General features: G+C 57.9%; 1 protein-coding gene across 3 annotated transcripts; it reads right to left on the bottom strand.

The window, feature by feature from the left end:
• Positions 1–11,306: 11,306 nt before the first annotated feature.
• Positions 11,307–13,340, bottom strand: HOXD8 (homeobox D8). 3 transcript variants are annotated; one of them, XM_048952741.1, is made up of 3 exons: positions 12,929–13,330; positions 12,544–12,691; positions 11,307–12,105 (listed from the first exon to the last, which is right to left on the bottom strand). In XM_048952741.1, the coding sequence occupies exons 1-3, from the start codon at positions 13,049–13,051 to the stop codon at positions 11,810–11,812; spliced, it is 567 nt and encodes a 188-aa protein (XP_048808698.1). In that variant the 5' UTR covers positions 13,052–13,330; the 3' UTR covers positions 11,307–11,809. The 3 variants fall into 3 exon arrangements, with proteins under 3 accessions (XP_048808698.1, XP_048808697.1, XP_048808696.1); XM_048952740.1 differs by having other exon boundaries at positions 11,307–12,102; positions 12,544–13,340; XM_048952739.1 differs by having other exon boundaries at positions 12,544–13,334.
• Positions 13,341–16,594: the final 3,254 nt, after the last annotated feature.

The following is a 16,594-nucleotide window of genomic DNA, read 5'->3' as shown; positions in this document are numbered from 1 at the left end:
TCCCGCGTAGCGTTTATGGTGAAGGGCAGGGCGAGAGGTCATCCCAAATCATTTGCAAACACATCACCAACTTTCATTATTTTTACTTTGCCGACAGCAGCACACTAGAGTACAAAAGTTCACGAATTGTGCCTGACCCAGCTCCTCGCTGCTGTCCCTCGGTCAACCTCTTCTCCTTCCACTATGTGAAACAGGCGACATAAGGGCAGATAATGGTGGGGTGCGACACATCCAGGCGCTGCGGAGGGCGGATTTGGGGCTGCTGCGTTCACCCGAGCGATGAGCACCGCTTTGCTAGCCGGGCTCCATCTCGCAGCTGCCTGAGCTGGGGATGCCGTTTGGAAACAGCTGCTTTGCTATGGCTGCGGTGGCACCATCCTCACAGCAAGTGCACCTCGAAACCACCCTGCGTCCCCATTCTCTACCCTTTCTTTCTTCCTTTCTTCCTTCCTTCCTTCCTTTCTTTCTTTCTTTCTTTCTTTTTTTTTTTTTCTTTTTTCTTTTTTCTTCCCCCCTTCTCTCTCTCTCTCTCTCCCCCCCCCCCCCCCCCCCCCGGCTTATTTAAGCCTCCTCCCAACTATTTCAGAGCCTCTTCCTGGTTTCTCCTCCTCTCGCCGAGGGGAGGAGTTCCCCCCGGGGTTCTATTAACCACCGACCAAAGGGGCAGGGAGCATAACCCCCCCTCCCGCCCCAGCTCGTCCATGGGGCAGCCCCGGGAACGGAGCAGCCGCTGGGGGGGACGCGGAGGGGCCGGGGAGCTGCAGCCCCCTCTCTGCCTCATCCTACGCATTTTCATATTTGTTAGACGCTGTGACCTGCGTTTCACCTTATTGCACGACTTGCTCAGACAGGTCAAAGCCAAAGATTTATTGATGAACAAAAGCGTTATATATTCACCTCCTGTTCAACTGCCCATACAGAGGGCTTTTGATCTATCTGCCTTTTTGTATTCTGGTTCATAATCGTCGTGCTAAATGTACGTTAGCAGAAAACGAGTAATCTGTACATTGAGGGCCGGCCCTAAAACAAAACGCCAAGGGCACCTCCGTGACGCGGGGCTGTGCGAGCAGGGAATTACCTATGGGACTAAACCAAAAACGCAGCGCTCGGGGCAATTGTTTATCTCGCACTTAAAGGGCTCGAAACTCATATCGACACACAGGGTAAAACGAGAACGAGAACCCGGCGAGAAGTAGTGAAAGAGCTTAGTGAGCAGGGGACGAAACGGGAAGAAATCCAAACAAACAGAGCTTCGCTCCCGCGCGCTCCCCCATCGGAGCACAGCCTGCGGAGCGGGGAGGGCGAGGCGCAAGTAATGAACCTTCACACACCGCAGCCTTCCCCTTCCGTCTGAGGGACAAGGCAGAGCCAGCCCGAACGGCAGCTCGCTGCGTGTCCTGCAGCACACCGCGCTGCTCTCTTCCTCTCCTTCACGCGCGACAGGCGCGGACCAGCACACAGCTGGAGAAAGCCGCCCCCTCCGCACCGTGCCCACCTCCCCCCTTCTCCCCCCCGCCCCCAGCGCTGCCGCCCGGCCCTACGGCACAGCGTTGCCTGCCCGGCCCGGGCACCGCCACCGCTCCTCCTGCCCGGGCTGCTCCAAACGAGGCGGCGGCACGGCTCCGGCCCGAGCCTCCCAGAGCAGAGGGCAGTGCCGCGAGCCGCCCGGCGGCAGCCAGGCACCTGCGAGCCCTATAATAAACCCCTCTGCCTCAGCCAGGGCTGCCCGCGACGTGGCACCGCGCAACGGTCCCCAAAGCCTTAACGCGCTGACACAGCTTTGGTTGGTTGGTGGCAACGACATGAGGCAGAGATACGGAGCTTCTAATTGCTCTGAGAGGGAGAAACGGTGTTTTCAAAGCACTCAAATTCTGCGAGAAATAAGAGGTCACTTACCGCGAGTGCCCTTCCATGGTGCCGGACCTGTTGCAATACAAACGTTTGTTACTGCCGTATTCCACACGCGGGTTGTATTTCTGGAGGACTGTTAGAGAACGCGGGTGATGGATGGAGGCAGAGGAGCCGGCAGCATCCCGCGAGCAGCGCGGTGCTGGGGCGGGTGGGGTGGGAGCCCCTTCTGAGCGGGGACCGTATGGAACCCGGGCATCCCTCGGACACGTGCCCTCCCGAGCTGCGTGTGAGCTTCACCTTTTCGAGCCATAGCCCAGATTTTATAGCAGATAATTAGTAAAGGGATGGAAAGTCAGACCTCATCTTTCACTGGTGGGGGAAAAAAAAGAATAACAAAGGCCTTTTTCTTTCTTTCTTTCTTTCTTTCTTTCTTTTTTTTTTTTTTTTTTTTTTTTTTTTTTTTTTTTTTGTCGTTTTGTGGCGATTCAGTCACTTACAAATGAAATATTCAGATCACCTTCGCTAAAACATCGCCCAGAAAATGTCACAATGTGCAGAGCAGCACCGCATCCATGCTAAGAGTGGCAGAACGACAATTCTATAGGAACAAATCTCGGACCGCTCTAAGCCCGTTTCTCTGTAAGATCACACAATTATCCAACAGTAAACTCGACCCACGCGTCTTTGTTTGCGTTACAGGAGGATGCATCTGACCCGAACTTTCATTCAAATCCTTTAAGAATTGTTTTCAAATATAACATTAAGGAAGACAAAAACACCCATTCGATCTCATGCTCCCGAAAAGCACTGTATATTTAGAAGCAAAATGCCAATATTTGTTTTGGTTTCTTATTTTGCTATAAGCCAATTTTTATTTCCATATTGCACTTTTATGGCATATTTTGGGGTGCTGTTGTACAACAGCAAAGCAATAGCCCAGGTATCGATAGCTTGCTTCCCAATATTGTTCTTATAATATATATATATACATACACATTTCTTATAGCTCTGAGCCCTCCGGATAGCACTGCAAGGCCAGTGCAAGAGCATCAGCCCTTCTACTCCAAACATTACAACACTATGCCTTTCTCTTTCTCTCTCTCTCTCTCTCTCTCTCTCTCTTATTTTTTTTTTTCCAGGCCAGTTTCAATGAAGATCTTCACCACGTTCGCCAGCCTCGGCCGGGGCGCAGCGAGCCCCCAGCCCCGCCCGGCCCAGCTCTACCTGCCCGTTCCCGCAGGCAGAGCCCGAGGCCCATCTCCCCGCCCGCAGTGCCCGGAGGCGCGGAGGCACCGCAGCCCGGAGGCTGACGCCGACTTACTGCGCGCCCGGCGCGGGGCCGGGGGGAGCGGGGGCACCGGGGAGCGGGGCTGCCCGCACGGCCGCATTCCCGCAGACGAATCCCTGCTAACACTTCCCCGATTACTGCTTCCAGGAACGAAAGCATCTGCACTTGTATGCTCTTAAACTAATTTATGGTGGGAATTATATTTTGGCTTGTCAACTCTCAAGCCATAAAACAAAGTTTATTGGAATCACGTGCTCCTAAATAGCCACTCAGGACCTATCTCTGCGGAACCATAAATAACCTTCAGCTTTAAACTTTTATTCGCTAAATAAAGGTCCTCTGGCTGCTCTGTAAGCGGGTGTGGGGGTGGGCGGCCGGTCAGCTCCGCGGCGGCTTTGCGGGGAGCATCCCATAGGGCTGTGGGTGTGTTCCCTGTCCCTTGGGCTAGGGGCGGTGCCCCTCTCTGAGTGCCATCTCTGGAGGCACAGAGCAGCGCGTCGGGACAAAACGCGGGGTTAGCTCGGGGCGGGGGTCCGTCCCTCCCCGGGTGTTTGTAGCATTTCAGTCAGACGGCTCTGGAAAGTGGTTTTGACTCATCCTGCTAGAGCTGTGCCGCGGCTGCGGGCTAGCCAGGCACCGAGGGGCTTTTGCAAGCGACCAAACTGCTGGGAGCAGCGGACACCCGGCTTTGGGAGAGAGGGAAGTGTGAAGGCTGCCACAGTGAGATCTCTGAGGACTGGAAGTTTGAGGAGAGCTATAAAACAATAAAACAGCTCTGGTGTGAAGGGAGCAGGGTGTGAGCTAGCAAATGAGAATTTCAAGGAGCCCGAGCACAGGAAGTCAAATGCTCCTGGAGTCACACGGCCGCTTCTGCACAAAGAGCCCGGGCAGTAGCTCTCTATCACGGCCCCGAAGCGGCTCAGAGTTGCTGGAGCCCGGGCCGGGGGGCGGCGGTCCTTCTCCAGAGGGAAAGGGCCGCGTCCGCCCCGTCGGGGTCCGACAGCGCACAGCCGCGGACAGCAGCACCGCTCTCCGACTCCCCCTCTGGGGCTCGGTTCCGCACAGCCCGTCCCGCGGCGGTGGGCATCTAACGTCGGGGCGGGATCTCCCCTGCGCTGCGCTCGCTCGGCTGGGGAAGTAATTCCAGGCACTGAAGTTTGAGTTTACTTAAAACGGGCCCTTAGTTCTCGCCCTACTCCTTAGCTTGTTCGACTCTTGTTCGATGCCTCAGCCATTCGGCATCACCCACCGGCTCCCGGCCCGTGTTCCCCGCCCGCTGCGAGGGCAGGTGACTGCTACCCTGGCAGTCTGGAGGGCCGGCAGATCTCTTGAGGTGGAGGTGGGAAGAACAGGAAGAGAGGTGAACCATCAGTCCCTGGAAGATGGGGAGGGCGTGGGCTGAGGGCAAATGTGTTCGGGAGGTGCGGGGATGGGAAAGGACTGTGGGATCCGAGGGGTAGATGGGAGGGAGGAAGCTCCCTGTGATCTAAGCAAGACGTATGTAGTTCTGCAATTGAATAATAGTAGCCCTGAGATGCTGAAGGGGAAATTAGTAGGATTTTCACATTTCCTATTCTAAAATGCAGATGTGAAAGTTGACTTTGAAGCTCTGGCCGGTTTCTTCTTCAGGCTTGTATGGCAGCTCCCATTTTCGGGGCTGATGATCTGGAGAAGGATAAAGTGTGGAATGGAGAAACCCCATACTAATTGCTTTCCCTCTGGCAACAGTTGCGATAAAAGGGTTGGGGAAATTGAATCGCAAGGGTAAAACACCGTCGCCCTTGCAGCTCCGTGCCAGACACTAAGACAGCATCCTGCCCCCAGGACCGCACCGCCACAAAATGACAGGCTCCGACTCTTGCTTTGAACAGCAACTGCGCGCCTTGATAGCGTCCAACGCATTATCGCACTGAGCTTTTATCGCTGCTCCGACTTTCCGCCCATTCCCCGTGCAGAGTGTGGGCACCCAGAGGCCCGGGGCGGCCCCAGAGGCAGCAGAGCCCCGGGAGCGGGCAGGGCGGTAGCGAGACGCGCCCCGACATCAAACGGGAACAGCGGCGGCGGCACTGCGGGTCCGCGGGGCGGGGGACTCGGGGCGGGGGGTAGAGAGGGAAGCCGGGGCCATGGGAGCGCCCGGCTCGGGCAGGAACGGCCCCGGGGGCGGCCAGGGTCATGCCCGGGCACAGCGAAATGAGGCGGAGGCAGGGAGAGCCGCGAGGCACAGGCGTTGCGTGGGGCGGGGGCGCGGAGCCAAAGGGGCAGGGAGAGGGGCCGACATCAGCGGGCGCTCTGCTCCGGCTTCTAGCGCTGCCCATGGGGAAGGCGGGGGTACGCAGGACTCCGGACAGGCGGGAGGGTCGGCGGTGGAGGCAGGAGGACAACTGATGGGGGGAGGGCACCGGGGCCGCCCCAGGAAAGTGGCGGAGGGTCGAGCGGTGCCCCCCGCCCTGCAGTGGTCTCTCCCGTGGGCGTGGGCCGGGGCCGGGGCCCGGGGCCCGGGGCGGGCGGCGGGGGGCGGCGGGCCCCTCTCCCGGGCAGGGATCGCGGCCAGGCTTGTCCTATAGCGCCTTCTCCTGGAAGAGGCCGTGGGACACAAAACGGCTGGTGGCGGTGGCGGGCCCCGCCGCGCCCCCGGCGGCCGCAGCGCGCCCAGGACGGCGGCCCCGAGGGCGGGCAGGTGCCCCCGGTCCGCGCCGTCGGGTCCGGGCGGTTCCGGAGCGTCCCCGAGAGCCCGCCCGCGGCCGGGCCTCGACGCGGCGCGGCAGCCACGTGGCCGGGTCCTCGGGGGGCTCCGCAAGCCCCTCGGACAGCCTGGAGGCACCTTCCCGGGTCCGCCTCGAGGGGCTGCCGTCGCGGCACGGCACGGAGGCACTACAGCTGCCCCCCACAAGCCCCGGGGACCCCTCCCCCAAAGGCATCCGGGGAGGTTCCGTGCTGCGTGCAGCCCCTCTGCCGCTGAATACCCTTTTATTGCCCCTCTCTGCCAGGGACGTTTCCTCCGCGCCCGGCCTGGCCCCGCTCCCGCTGTACGCTTTATTGTGCCTCATCTCTGCCTCCCGCTTCCTGTTTGTTCCCTCGCACCACACAGCATTGAGTGCCGCACTGCAGTAGAGCCGTAAATACCTTTAACAGCTGCCTGCCAACCCGGGGGTGAAATACTGTCTTTGTTCCGATTTTTTTCCACCCCCATCGCCCATGAAACACCCCGTGAGAAATATATTTGTTTGGGAAAAGCGAAATACTATCAGGAAACAAGCCAATTGGTGGGATTAGTGGACTTTAGGAGCATAAACACAACGTGCATTGCTTTTATCAATCTGAGACCACGGGTCGCATCCACCCTCGTTCCGAGTCCCCCACGTTCGGGGGCCCGAGCTCTGCTCCGGGCAGCGGAGCGGGGCCCGGCCCGGCCTCGGCAGAGCCCCATGGTGCAGCTGCCGGTTGTACCTGGGTGCCGCCTGCAGAACCAGCTGCCATTGCCTGGAGGTCATATTTTGTTGTTGTTGTTTTTTTAAATAGCTCTTACGTCAGTAAAGCATAGGTTAGAGATCGGCTGTTTCCTTTTTTCTTTTTTTTAATGACTCATAGATTCTGTTACACACGTCGGAAAATGAAGCAGGTGTGAGAATGCTGGGTGTGAAATCGGAATTGCACTCATTTCAACGCACCAATACAGCTACACGGCTACAGGCGCTCTGTAGGTACAAAAACGTGCATAACCGTGCGGTCCCCGAAGGTGCCCTGCGTACACACAGACGTGCTGAAAGAGTTTGTTGTGAAAGGACACACATAGGTATATTTAAGGAAATATACATACGTATGTGTGCGTTAATGTCAATGAAATGAATGAAAGGAGAAAAAAAAAAGAAAAAAAAAAAAAGGAAAAGGAGAGAAGAAAGGAAGGAAGGAAGGAGCCGGTTAGGAGGAAAAAATGCTGACCTCCCACATACAGCAGTGGGATCGTAAATGCATCTGTGTCTGTGTGTTTGTCGACATATGGACACACGCTCAGCAGAACCCGTTCGAACATCCTGCGTTTGTTGTCTTATTTGCCCGCAGGCTACGAATCATGAGAAAACACCTCAAGGACGAAATTTTCCGAAATTGTGGCGGAGATTTATTACGAAGCAGCTATAATTACCCTGCCGACCAGGAGGGGCTCTGAGAGCAAAACCTAACGCAACACGACACACTTTCTGACTTTCCCAGAGTGTTTCAACACTACAAGCGGTTCCTCCCAAATAGTCCCAGCACGGGGGCGGCGCGGATCCGCGGGCTGCGGGCGCCGGGTGGCTGACAGAAGGATCCCTCTGTGCCTCCCCAACACGTACAGGGATGCGTCCCGCACCCACACACCCTCCCCGGGCCCGGTTTAATTGCGGCATTTTGCTCCGCCGCTAAATGTGTGGCTGCTTTTGAGGGAAATGACGACGTGGTGAATTCCTGCAGTGCAGTGGCACGGTGCATTTCCGTCCCTGAGCGACGCCGGCAGCACCCAAAGCAGCACAGCGGCTTCCGATTGCGTGTTTTGAAAGTGCGGAGGAGATATACAGCATAGATACACACATTGTGAAATAATATATTTACAAGCGTGTTCTATAGAGAGAAACAGAGGTGTAGACAAGTACATACACACACGTAGGCAATGTAGATCAGGGTATGTACACCCGTATATAAGCAATGCGGTACAGGATCTACACGCATATGCAGGCAATGTGGATAACGTCAACGTGGTCGTTCTATCTCCCCTGCACATTTCAAACCAAACCCATTTTATCGAGTGCTCGCCCACGATTTAGCCAGCCGGGCTGCCCACTCGCTGCGCTTTCGCCCAGTTGCACGACCGCGCCTCCGCTTCTCCTTTCGTGGCCGCCCCGCCGGGAGCAGCCGGGCCCGGTTCCTCCCGCTGTGCCCTGCGGGCCGGGCGCGCCCACGGCTGCGGGATCATGGGCCGGGCGGGGGCTGCCGGGGCAGGACGGGGCTCGGCTCTCCGGAGCCGCCCGCGCCCTCCGCCCCCGGCGCTGCCGCACAGACACCTGTTAGGTGTGAAGTTACGCGAGCGCCCTTCCGCTACGGGAAAACGCGGAGCGCAAACACGGCGCAGCACTTCAGCCTGCGGGAAAACCAAACCACGAGGAAGGGGTGCTTAGCGGGAGTACCGCAGTGTCTCTGCGCCCAGACCCTCAGCCTTCCGCCACTGTGCGCGGGGCCGGGGCTCGCTCCGCAGCCTCCTCCGCGCCGCCCCGAGCGGCAGTCTGCATCCACGCTAACCGCACCGAGAGCCGGCGCAACGGCAGCCCCGAAAGCGGCCGCGCTAACGGTCCCGCGGCTGCACCGCACAGCGCTGGGTGCTCCGAGGGACAGGTGACCGAGTGGGGCCGGCGCTCCGCCCGCGGGAGCGCGGTGCTGGCGGTAGCCGAACGCTTACCGGTGGGCGGCAGCGCCCGCTTGCCGAAGAGCCGGAGACGATCGCTGTAATCCATTTTGCGCCCGCGTAGCAATCCGGGGGGCAGCGGAGAGCGGCTCCGCGCAGCGCCGCGGGCGGAGAGGCGTCGCGGAGCCGGGGAGCAGCGGGGTTCGGGGAGAGCTCCGCCAACATCGCGGCGGCTGCCATACACCTCAGCCAGACAAAGGTTAGGAAAAGAGGGGCTGAGACTCTCTGAAGGCAGAATGCAGGGGGAAATTCGCCAGGGAAATCAGGAAAAGGCCATGAAAGCGCTCGCTGCCTGCACATGACCAGCCGCAGCCAATGACGAGCCCAAATAGGTCATAAAAAGGTCTATTACCAAGTTGTAAATTTTCTTCAAACAAAAAGGAATTTACTGCAATTCCTTGCGGATTTTGCACATACTGCTTCCCAGCGCCATGTTTCTTTCGCCTGCGCGCTGTGCTCGTGTTTTTCACTCTCTGCCCCCGCGGCCTGCGCGCTCCGAGCGGCTGTTGGGGCCCCGCGGGCGCGGAGCTCCGGAGAGAGCAGAGCGCTGAGCCGCACTCGGGGTGGGGGGACCCCGCTTAATGGCCACTCGGCGCTGTGCCCGTGGGTTCGCTCCTTGCCTTAACGAAAGGGGCTTTGGACCGCGTTACCCACAGCCGGGCCCTACGAGAAAACGTGTTTCCTATAGCGCCCGCTACTGAAGCCGAAACCATTGATGGCCCAAAGGCAGCCCGAGCCGAGTAGATGCCGGACCGCGCCCCGCAGTTCGGGGTCCCGCAGGTCGCGCTGCCGTCGAGCTCCTGCGCGAAGCATCCGCGTGGCTCCGGATCCGGGAGCTCAACAAGCTCTCTGAAAAGGCTACGGCTACTCCGTGTCACGGAGGGCGAGGAACGAAAATTGCGGCTCTCGCTCGATTTCTGTTCAGAGAAGAGCAAGAGCCCTCTGTCTGTACCTTACGTGTTGATCGAACCCGCCGGGAAAGAAAATAAAAACAAAGCTAACAAAAAAAACCCAAACTGCGCTAACGATGTGGGTTCTGTGTCACACCGCTGCAGGGGATCACACACCCTCGGATGAGGCACCCGCTGGGCCGAGCCACCGCCACCTCCCGCGGCCCGGCGCAGCTCCGGCCTCTCCCCGCACGGTGCGGCGTTCCCTCCCGGCCCCGCGGCCGCCGAAAACGCATTGAGCAACCGCTGCCTCACTTCGCTTTTCCTGAACAGGACTGTAAACGAAAGCGAAGGGGAGATTGAGCTGTCAGCTACGGGCGGGAAATACCTTCATAAGTACGCAACAGGATTTTTTTTTTTTTCCTTAATTAAAAAAAAAAAAAAAAAAAGATTAAGAAAAAAAAGAGAGGGGGGTGGGGGGGGGGAGGGAGAGGGAAGTTCCCCGTTAGGCCTTTTGCAAACGCTGTGCGCACCGGGGCATTGGTTTGTGTGCGTGGCTGCTTTCCCAGTCGGCCCTGGGAGGGCAACGCTAACGGAAACTTCGTCAGGAATATTTTAATTTCATTTTCTTTGTCTGGAAATTAAAACAACGTCGGCAGCGGCTCTTTCCCGGACGAACACCGGCTCAGGAAATTCTCCGCCGGGCCGTGACGGCTCCGGTGCGCGCTTCCCGGGGCCGGGGCAGGAGAAGGCCCGGTGCGGGGCTGCAGTCGAGCCCCGGAGCCGCATCGCTCCCGGCCACCCGGGCACCGCTGCGTATATGCAAATCCGTGCAGCAAAATGGTGCCTTCTCCACTTTGCCGCAGTTTCCACGCGTTTGCAAGCTTTAACCAGTTACGTGATTAAAATAAATCAGAACAATGGCTCCACTCGATTCTGCCTCCCTCCGGAGCTGGAGCTTCGCAGGGGCTGAACCGAACCTGGCTGCGGGCTGGAAGGAGAGGGGAAACTGCACGAACGCACCCCGCGCACCGAGCACGGCTTCGCTCCCGGCCGTGGGGCTGCGGGACGAAGCCCCGGCACATCTCGGGGCCTTCGCGAGCGGCTTCGGGAGGACCGAAGGGGCCGAAGGGATCCCTCTCCGACTGCAGCTCCGTTCCATTCAGAGGCACATAATGAGAGTCGAATTGGTCGCATTCACCGCACCGCGTCCTGCGGGAACTTCAGCGAACATCGCGCATTGGAGGTGTGAGAAGGGGGAAAAAAATGCGCAGACATTTTTTGTAAGGCCTCATACCGTGTGCGCGCTGCCCCTAATCGGGCTGCCCCCGCCGCCCTGCCCGGTAGTTTGGAAAATTGCCCCGAAAGAGTGCCGAGATATTTATTGCTGAAACGCCCTTTTCTATATGTATACGTGATTTGAGAGCACGAGCCACTTTGAGATCCGAGATCCGTGGGGGAGGCTGGAGCCGGCCCGGCGCTCGTGGACCCGCAGAGCGGGCAGCACCGCACGATAGGGCCGCGGCAGAGCCCCTAGGTGAGGATACAGGAAAAAAGCCGCGAAGCCCAGGCACGCATGTCCCAGCGCCGGGGAGCCGGGGCTCTCCCACGGAGGAAGCTCGGTCAGGGAGCCCTGTGATGCCCCGCGTCCCCGTGTCAGGGCGCGTCGAGACCCGGCCGGGGCCGGGGACCCCCCTCAGATTTTGTCTCAAGTGGGCCATTTCGAGATACCCCTCGACCAAATAGGAGCTAGGAACGGAGCAGAGAGCAGATGTGGAGGTCCAAGAGTTCATCGGAGAAGCAGATTACAGAAAGGATGTCAGGAAACAGATAGAACTTATATTTCAATAATTTTGGTTTATTTAAATCAATAGTAGAAAGTTTCATATATTTCTAAGATTTGCTCTTCAAAATGTATTAAATTTATTTAATTTATTCGAGATTAGAAAATAACAAGAATTAAAATAGCACAAGTGCACTTGTTTGATTAATAAAGCATTGGTACATGTCTCGCTTAATGGCGTTTATCATTAGGAAGTGTATGTCACAATCACTGCCTTTCAATATTGCAAGAAAAAAAATAGTATCTATATCTATATCATATATATATATATCTTATTAGAAATGTATTGCTGCGAACTCGCTATCAGATTTCCAGGAGGAGCAGACGAGCGGACATCTGGAGATCGCTCCGGATGCAGTTAGACCCAAACCCAAACCCACACAGCACGCAGTGGGGCGGGACGCGACCCCGCGGGGCGCACACGGCGGGGACGGGCCGGAGCGGCGACCGTGGGCTCCTCGTTTCTGATGGCCTTTCACAAAGGCTTTTAGGGCAAAATTAATTTAATTCGTGTGGCTTTCGGCTCTGTCGTCTTCCAGATCATGTGTTTCCTTTTTGGCCTCCCCTTCCTTTCCCTCCTGCTTGGAAGCGGGGAATTTGTCCTTGTTGTTCTCCTTTTTCCACTTCATCCTCCTGTTCTGAAACCAGATCTTTACCTGTCGCTCGGTGAGTCCTAGGGCGTGGGACACCTCGATTCGTCTCTTCCTGGTCAGATAGGGGTTAAAGAGAAACTCCTTCTCCAGCTCCAGCGTCTGGAAGCGGCTGTACGTCTGCCGCCCTCTCCTCCTCCCGGGCGCTGCTGTTTGAAACAAGAACACGGAGGTCGGGGCGGCTCGGAACAACGCTTCCGCGGCGCCCGGGGCCTTAGGCACATCCCTCGGGGGGAGAGGAGGAAAAGGGAGCGCGGGGAGCGCAGAGCAGCGCGAGTGAGTGAGGCTGCGGCCGCAGCGTTAGGCGCGGCTCCCCGGCGCCGCAGTTTGCGAGAGCACGGCAGCACCTGGTGACCGCCCCCGGCCCCGCTCTCCCCCCCGGCGGCCGGGCCCCGGCAGCTCAGCAGGCCCCCCAACCCCCACCCCCCCCGCAGTCCTCCCGCAGTTCCGTTAGCAAGAGCGGTGCGGGAACGCAGCGAGAGGCACAGAGGGGAGGAACGGAGGGACAGGGGAGAGAGGAGCGGGAGGAGGAAAATAAAGTTTCGAACTCAGACGTGAGATGGAAGCGAATGCCGACTGCGTCCAACCTTGCGGTCTCATCCAGGGAAACATTTGAGCAGGAGACGAGCTCTGATTTAAGTGGTCTGGTTCCTCGCCAATATTAGCACTGGACGATTTACAGTCAGGATATTGTACCAGCTCGGCCTCTTGCTGTGTCGTAAAAATCTGCTGTCTCTGTAAGTTATCGTATCCGTAAAATTTAGCGGGCTCCCCGTGACAGGTAACCCCGCTGCAGGGGGCAGGAGGCGGAGGCGCGGCGGGGGGAGGAGGAGGTGGCTGGTAGGCGGCCGCGGGGCTCCCCCCGGCCGGATGGTAAAAGTCCGCTCCGCCGCCGCCCCCCGCCCCGCCGGGCTGTGGGAAGCCGGTCCCGTAGAGCAGAGCGGCGGCGGCTGCGGCGTGGCGGCCGCTCACCTCGGGCGCGAAGTGACAGTCGTAGTACGGGGCGGGCAGAGGCTCCCCCGCCGCCACCGCCGCCGCCGCCGCCGCCGCCGCCTTGTATTTGGAGTAGAGCGGGTTGACAAAGTAGGAGCTCATCGGGGAGGGGGCAGCGGCGGGCGGGGAGCGGGCACGGGGCGCTGCTCCCCCCGGTGCCGCCGCCGGTGCCTCTCCGCTTCTCTGCCGGTGCCGCCGCCGCGCCCTGTGCGCTCCCCTCTCCTGCTCTCCGTGTGCGCGGTGACCGGGGCTGGAATATAATCGCTCCCAAAATGACCTGCCTCACTGCTTTTACTATTTCCTATTAGGCACACAGCAGCCCGCGCACGCACACACACACACACACACACACACACGCTCATGAGCTCAGGGGGGACTTTTGGCTTCAGTTTACATGTGCCGCTCCTCAGGCAAGAAAAAACCCGGCCCAACCCTGCCCGGATCCACCCCGGCCGCGGCGCCCCCGCTCCCCCCGCCGGGAGCCGCCGAACCCCCGCCGCGCGGGCGAGGCCGCGCAGATCCGCGCGATAACCGCGGGCGCGTTGCCCGGGGCCGGCCCGTAGCCGCGGCCGGAGAGAACCCGCAGGGAGCAGCCGCCCGGTGCGCGGGGCCGGGGGCGTCCGGAGGGCGTCCGGGGGGAGGGGAGGGCGGGCAGCGGCTCGTGGGGCCGGGGCCCTGCGGATCATTTCCTCGCGGGCGAGTGGAGCGCTGGGAAATGAGATGCACATTTACCCTTGACGCCGTGCACGCATGGCTGAGGCCCCAGGTTAATTGACACTTAATGGAAATCATGCCCATGAATATACTTTCCATCATTTCACCCTTGGTGGACGTCATTAGCGAGGCAGGGAGGGGGAGGAAGAAGGGCGGGTGGGTGCGAAGGCAGCAGTGCGGGGCCGCTGGGCGAAAGGGGCAGCGAGCGCACTCACGGGCATGGAGGAAGGAAGGAAGGAATGGGAGGAAGGGAGGAAGGCGCTGCCCGTTGGGCTCCAGGACGGGGGAAGGCTGCTCAGGAAGGACTGCACGGTCCCGCTCCCAGCGCTCGGCGAAGCACCGTCTCCGTTCTCCGGTCCCCGCTGAGGTTCCCGGAGAACCGCTTTTCCTGAAGCGGGAGCAGCTTTTGAGGGCAGACACCCTCAGCAGCCAGAGTCCACCCTGATGTGAACAGACGGAAAATGGAGGTGGAATACTAGACTGGCCTGTCGGAGCCACGCGTGACCGCCTGATGCGAACTGACAACAACGTTGTGGTTCCATAACAGCCATCTCAGGCCCCTGCCCCATCACAGCCCGCACCCCAACCCACCCCCACTACCGGCTCTCCCTTTGTCTCGGAAACTACCCTTGCCCCTCACGAGGCGTCTCGATGCTCTCGGGGGACACGGTCCGGGCCTTGCTGGAGGCCCGGTGAGTGTGCGGCTGGGCGCCCACAGCCGCATCGTGACAGCACGGCCCGGCTCAGCACGGCCCAGCACGGCCCCCTCGGGAGCAGCGATCCCTGTTCGGGGATGGAGGGCACGGAGCTGTCCCCCCGCGGTGACCTAACGCATCTCTCACTCTCGGGTGTTGGAGCGCGCGGATCTCCGCTGTTATGAGAAAAACACAGCAGAGGACGCCCATAGCAGCAAGGGCTGCAGAGGTGGCACCGGAGCCCCACTCAGCCCTGCGCGGCTTCGCGCGGAGGGGCGGCCGAGAGTACCGCAGCTCCACAAGGTCGCAGCGGCCCGCAGGCACCGCCACTCCCGTCCGCATCCGCGGGGCCGGAGCCAGAGCGCGGCTACCCGGACAGGGTGCGGAGCGCTGCGCGGACGCGGAAAGGGGCGCAGGCAGCGGGGTGCGGCTCCGGCGGTAGAGTGGAGCACGGGCGCCCTCTGGCGGCGTGAGGGGACAGGGACAGGGACAGGGACAGGGACAGGGACAGGGACAGGGACAGGGACACGGTCAGGCAGTGACACGCACAGCCCTTCACCGAGAAGGGGTTTCCATAATCCCAATCATCCCAGAACCGCAGCGACGAACCGGCACGGTTCTGATCCGCTTGTCGGAGTGCTCAGCCACGAGCGGATTTTCATTTCCTTTATTTTTTGCTTCGCTTTTCTTCCTTAAAAAAAAATATATATATATATATACGTGTATATATATATATATATATATTTCCCCCCCCTTCCCCCTCCCCCCCTTTTTTTTTCTTGTCTGCCGGAGTTCCCAGTGCCATTTACTTAGCACGTTTCTGTGACCTTCTTTTAATTTTTTGCCAGTGCTCTAATTAACTACATACAAAGAATGCGCCTCGCTTACACATGGCAGCCAGCACAGACGCCGGAGCTTTGAAGAGCTCTGCTATCGCGTTTTCGATCATGTTTCCCCACACATTACACCACAGATTCTCCATGTGTGGTAGTTTCAGAGCTATACGGTTTTGTCCTGAACACGTTATTTTGTTTACCCGTGCGCTTACGTCTCTCTAGATTGATTTATGTGAACGAAAGTAAGGAAGATTCTTTGTGTAGGCGACACACGGAGCCTCTCGGAGCTGTGCTGAGCACAGCCGCGCTGTAACGCTACGGACGGACCGAACCCGGCTGCCGCTGGACGTGGAAGAGCAGTGCAGGGAGTTTTGCTTTCTGCCATTTTGAACCAAGCACACGGAGCGTTAGGAAAAAGTAAAAGAAAAATGGACGACAAAAAAAATAGGGAAAGTAAAAAGATATTTATCCGAGGTAAAATATGTTACTGTGCCCGAGATAAAATATGAAAAGGAAATGGTGTGGGCTTTGTGACGATTTCTTACCCGAGCTTCCTGATGGTGTCCTATGGCAGAAATACTGCGTGCACGCTGTTAGCTATAGATTCCGCCCCCCCCCTCCCAACACACACATGGTGATTTTGGAAAACGCAGCGGTGGGATTCCTCGCGGTAGAATATCCAATAAAATGCATTTCAACAAATCAGTGCGCTCTGTAAAATCTGTTTCGTGACCCCCGTGCCTTTTCTGAGCCTGCTGCCTTGGCCTAACGCTGACATATCAAAATTTATAGTCCAAGATTTTAAGACCGAGCTTGTCTGCATTTTTTTTGGCTTTTCTCTCCTCTAACAAACACAAACATCAAAATAAGGTGGTTTCAAAGAAAAGCGCCATAGCATATCGTAAACTCATTAGGTCCAGACGTCTAGCCATCTCAATGGTTTTATTATACCGCGGTTCTTCCTGTTTTAAAAGAATTATAGGTATCTTCTCGACAATGGATGGGAAGCAATGCAACACCTTTTCCTGGCACTACATGGGCTGGCTTTTCTTTTTTCCTTTTTCTTTCTTTCTTTCCTTTTTTTTTTTTTTTTTTTTTTTTTTTTTTTTTTTTTTTTTTTAAGAGAGAGGTAAAAACCATGAAACACCAGGTCTCTGCTCTCCCCTTAATCTTGAATTAACCGAGCCGCTCGTAAATATTTACGGGTCCTTCATTTTAATGGTTGCTCTTTAAACAAAGCATTTTTTACAATGAACTTCATCTCAATTATCTCGATAAAGCCGTGGGTGTTTATAAATGTTGGAGGCACGGGACGTGCTGCGAAACGAGCTTTCTCCAACAAAGCCCGAGTAGAGCGAGCAGATTAGAAACGGCCACCACCAAAAAAAAAAAAAAAAAAA

This window comes from Lagopus muta, chromosome 8, assembly GCF_023343835.1.
Source record: "Lagopus muta isolate bLagMut1 chromosome 8, bLagMut1 primary, whole genome shotgun sequence".
NCBI lineage: Eukaryota > Metazoa > Chordata > Aves > Galliformes > Phasianidae > Lagopus > Lagopus muta.
This window is presented reverse-complemented; position numbering and strand designations above follow the sequence as displayed.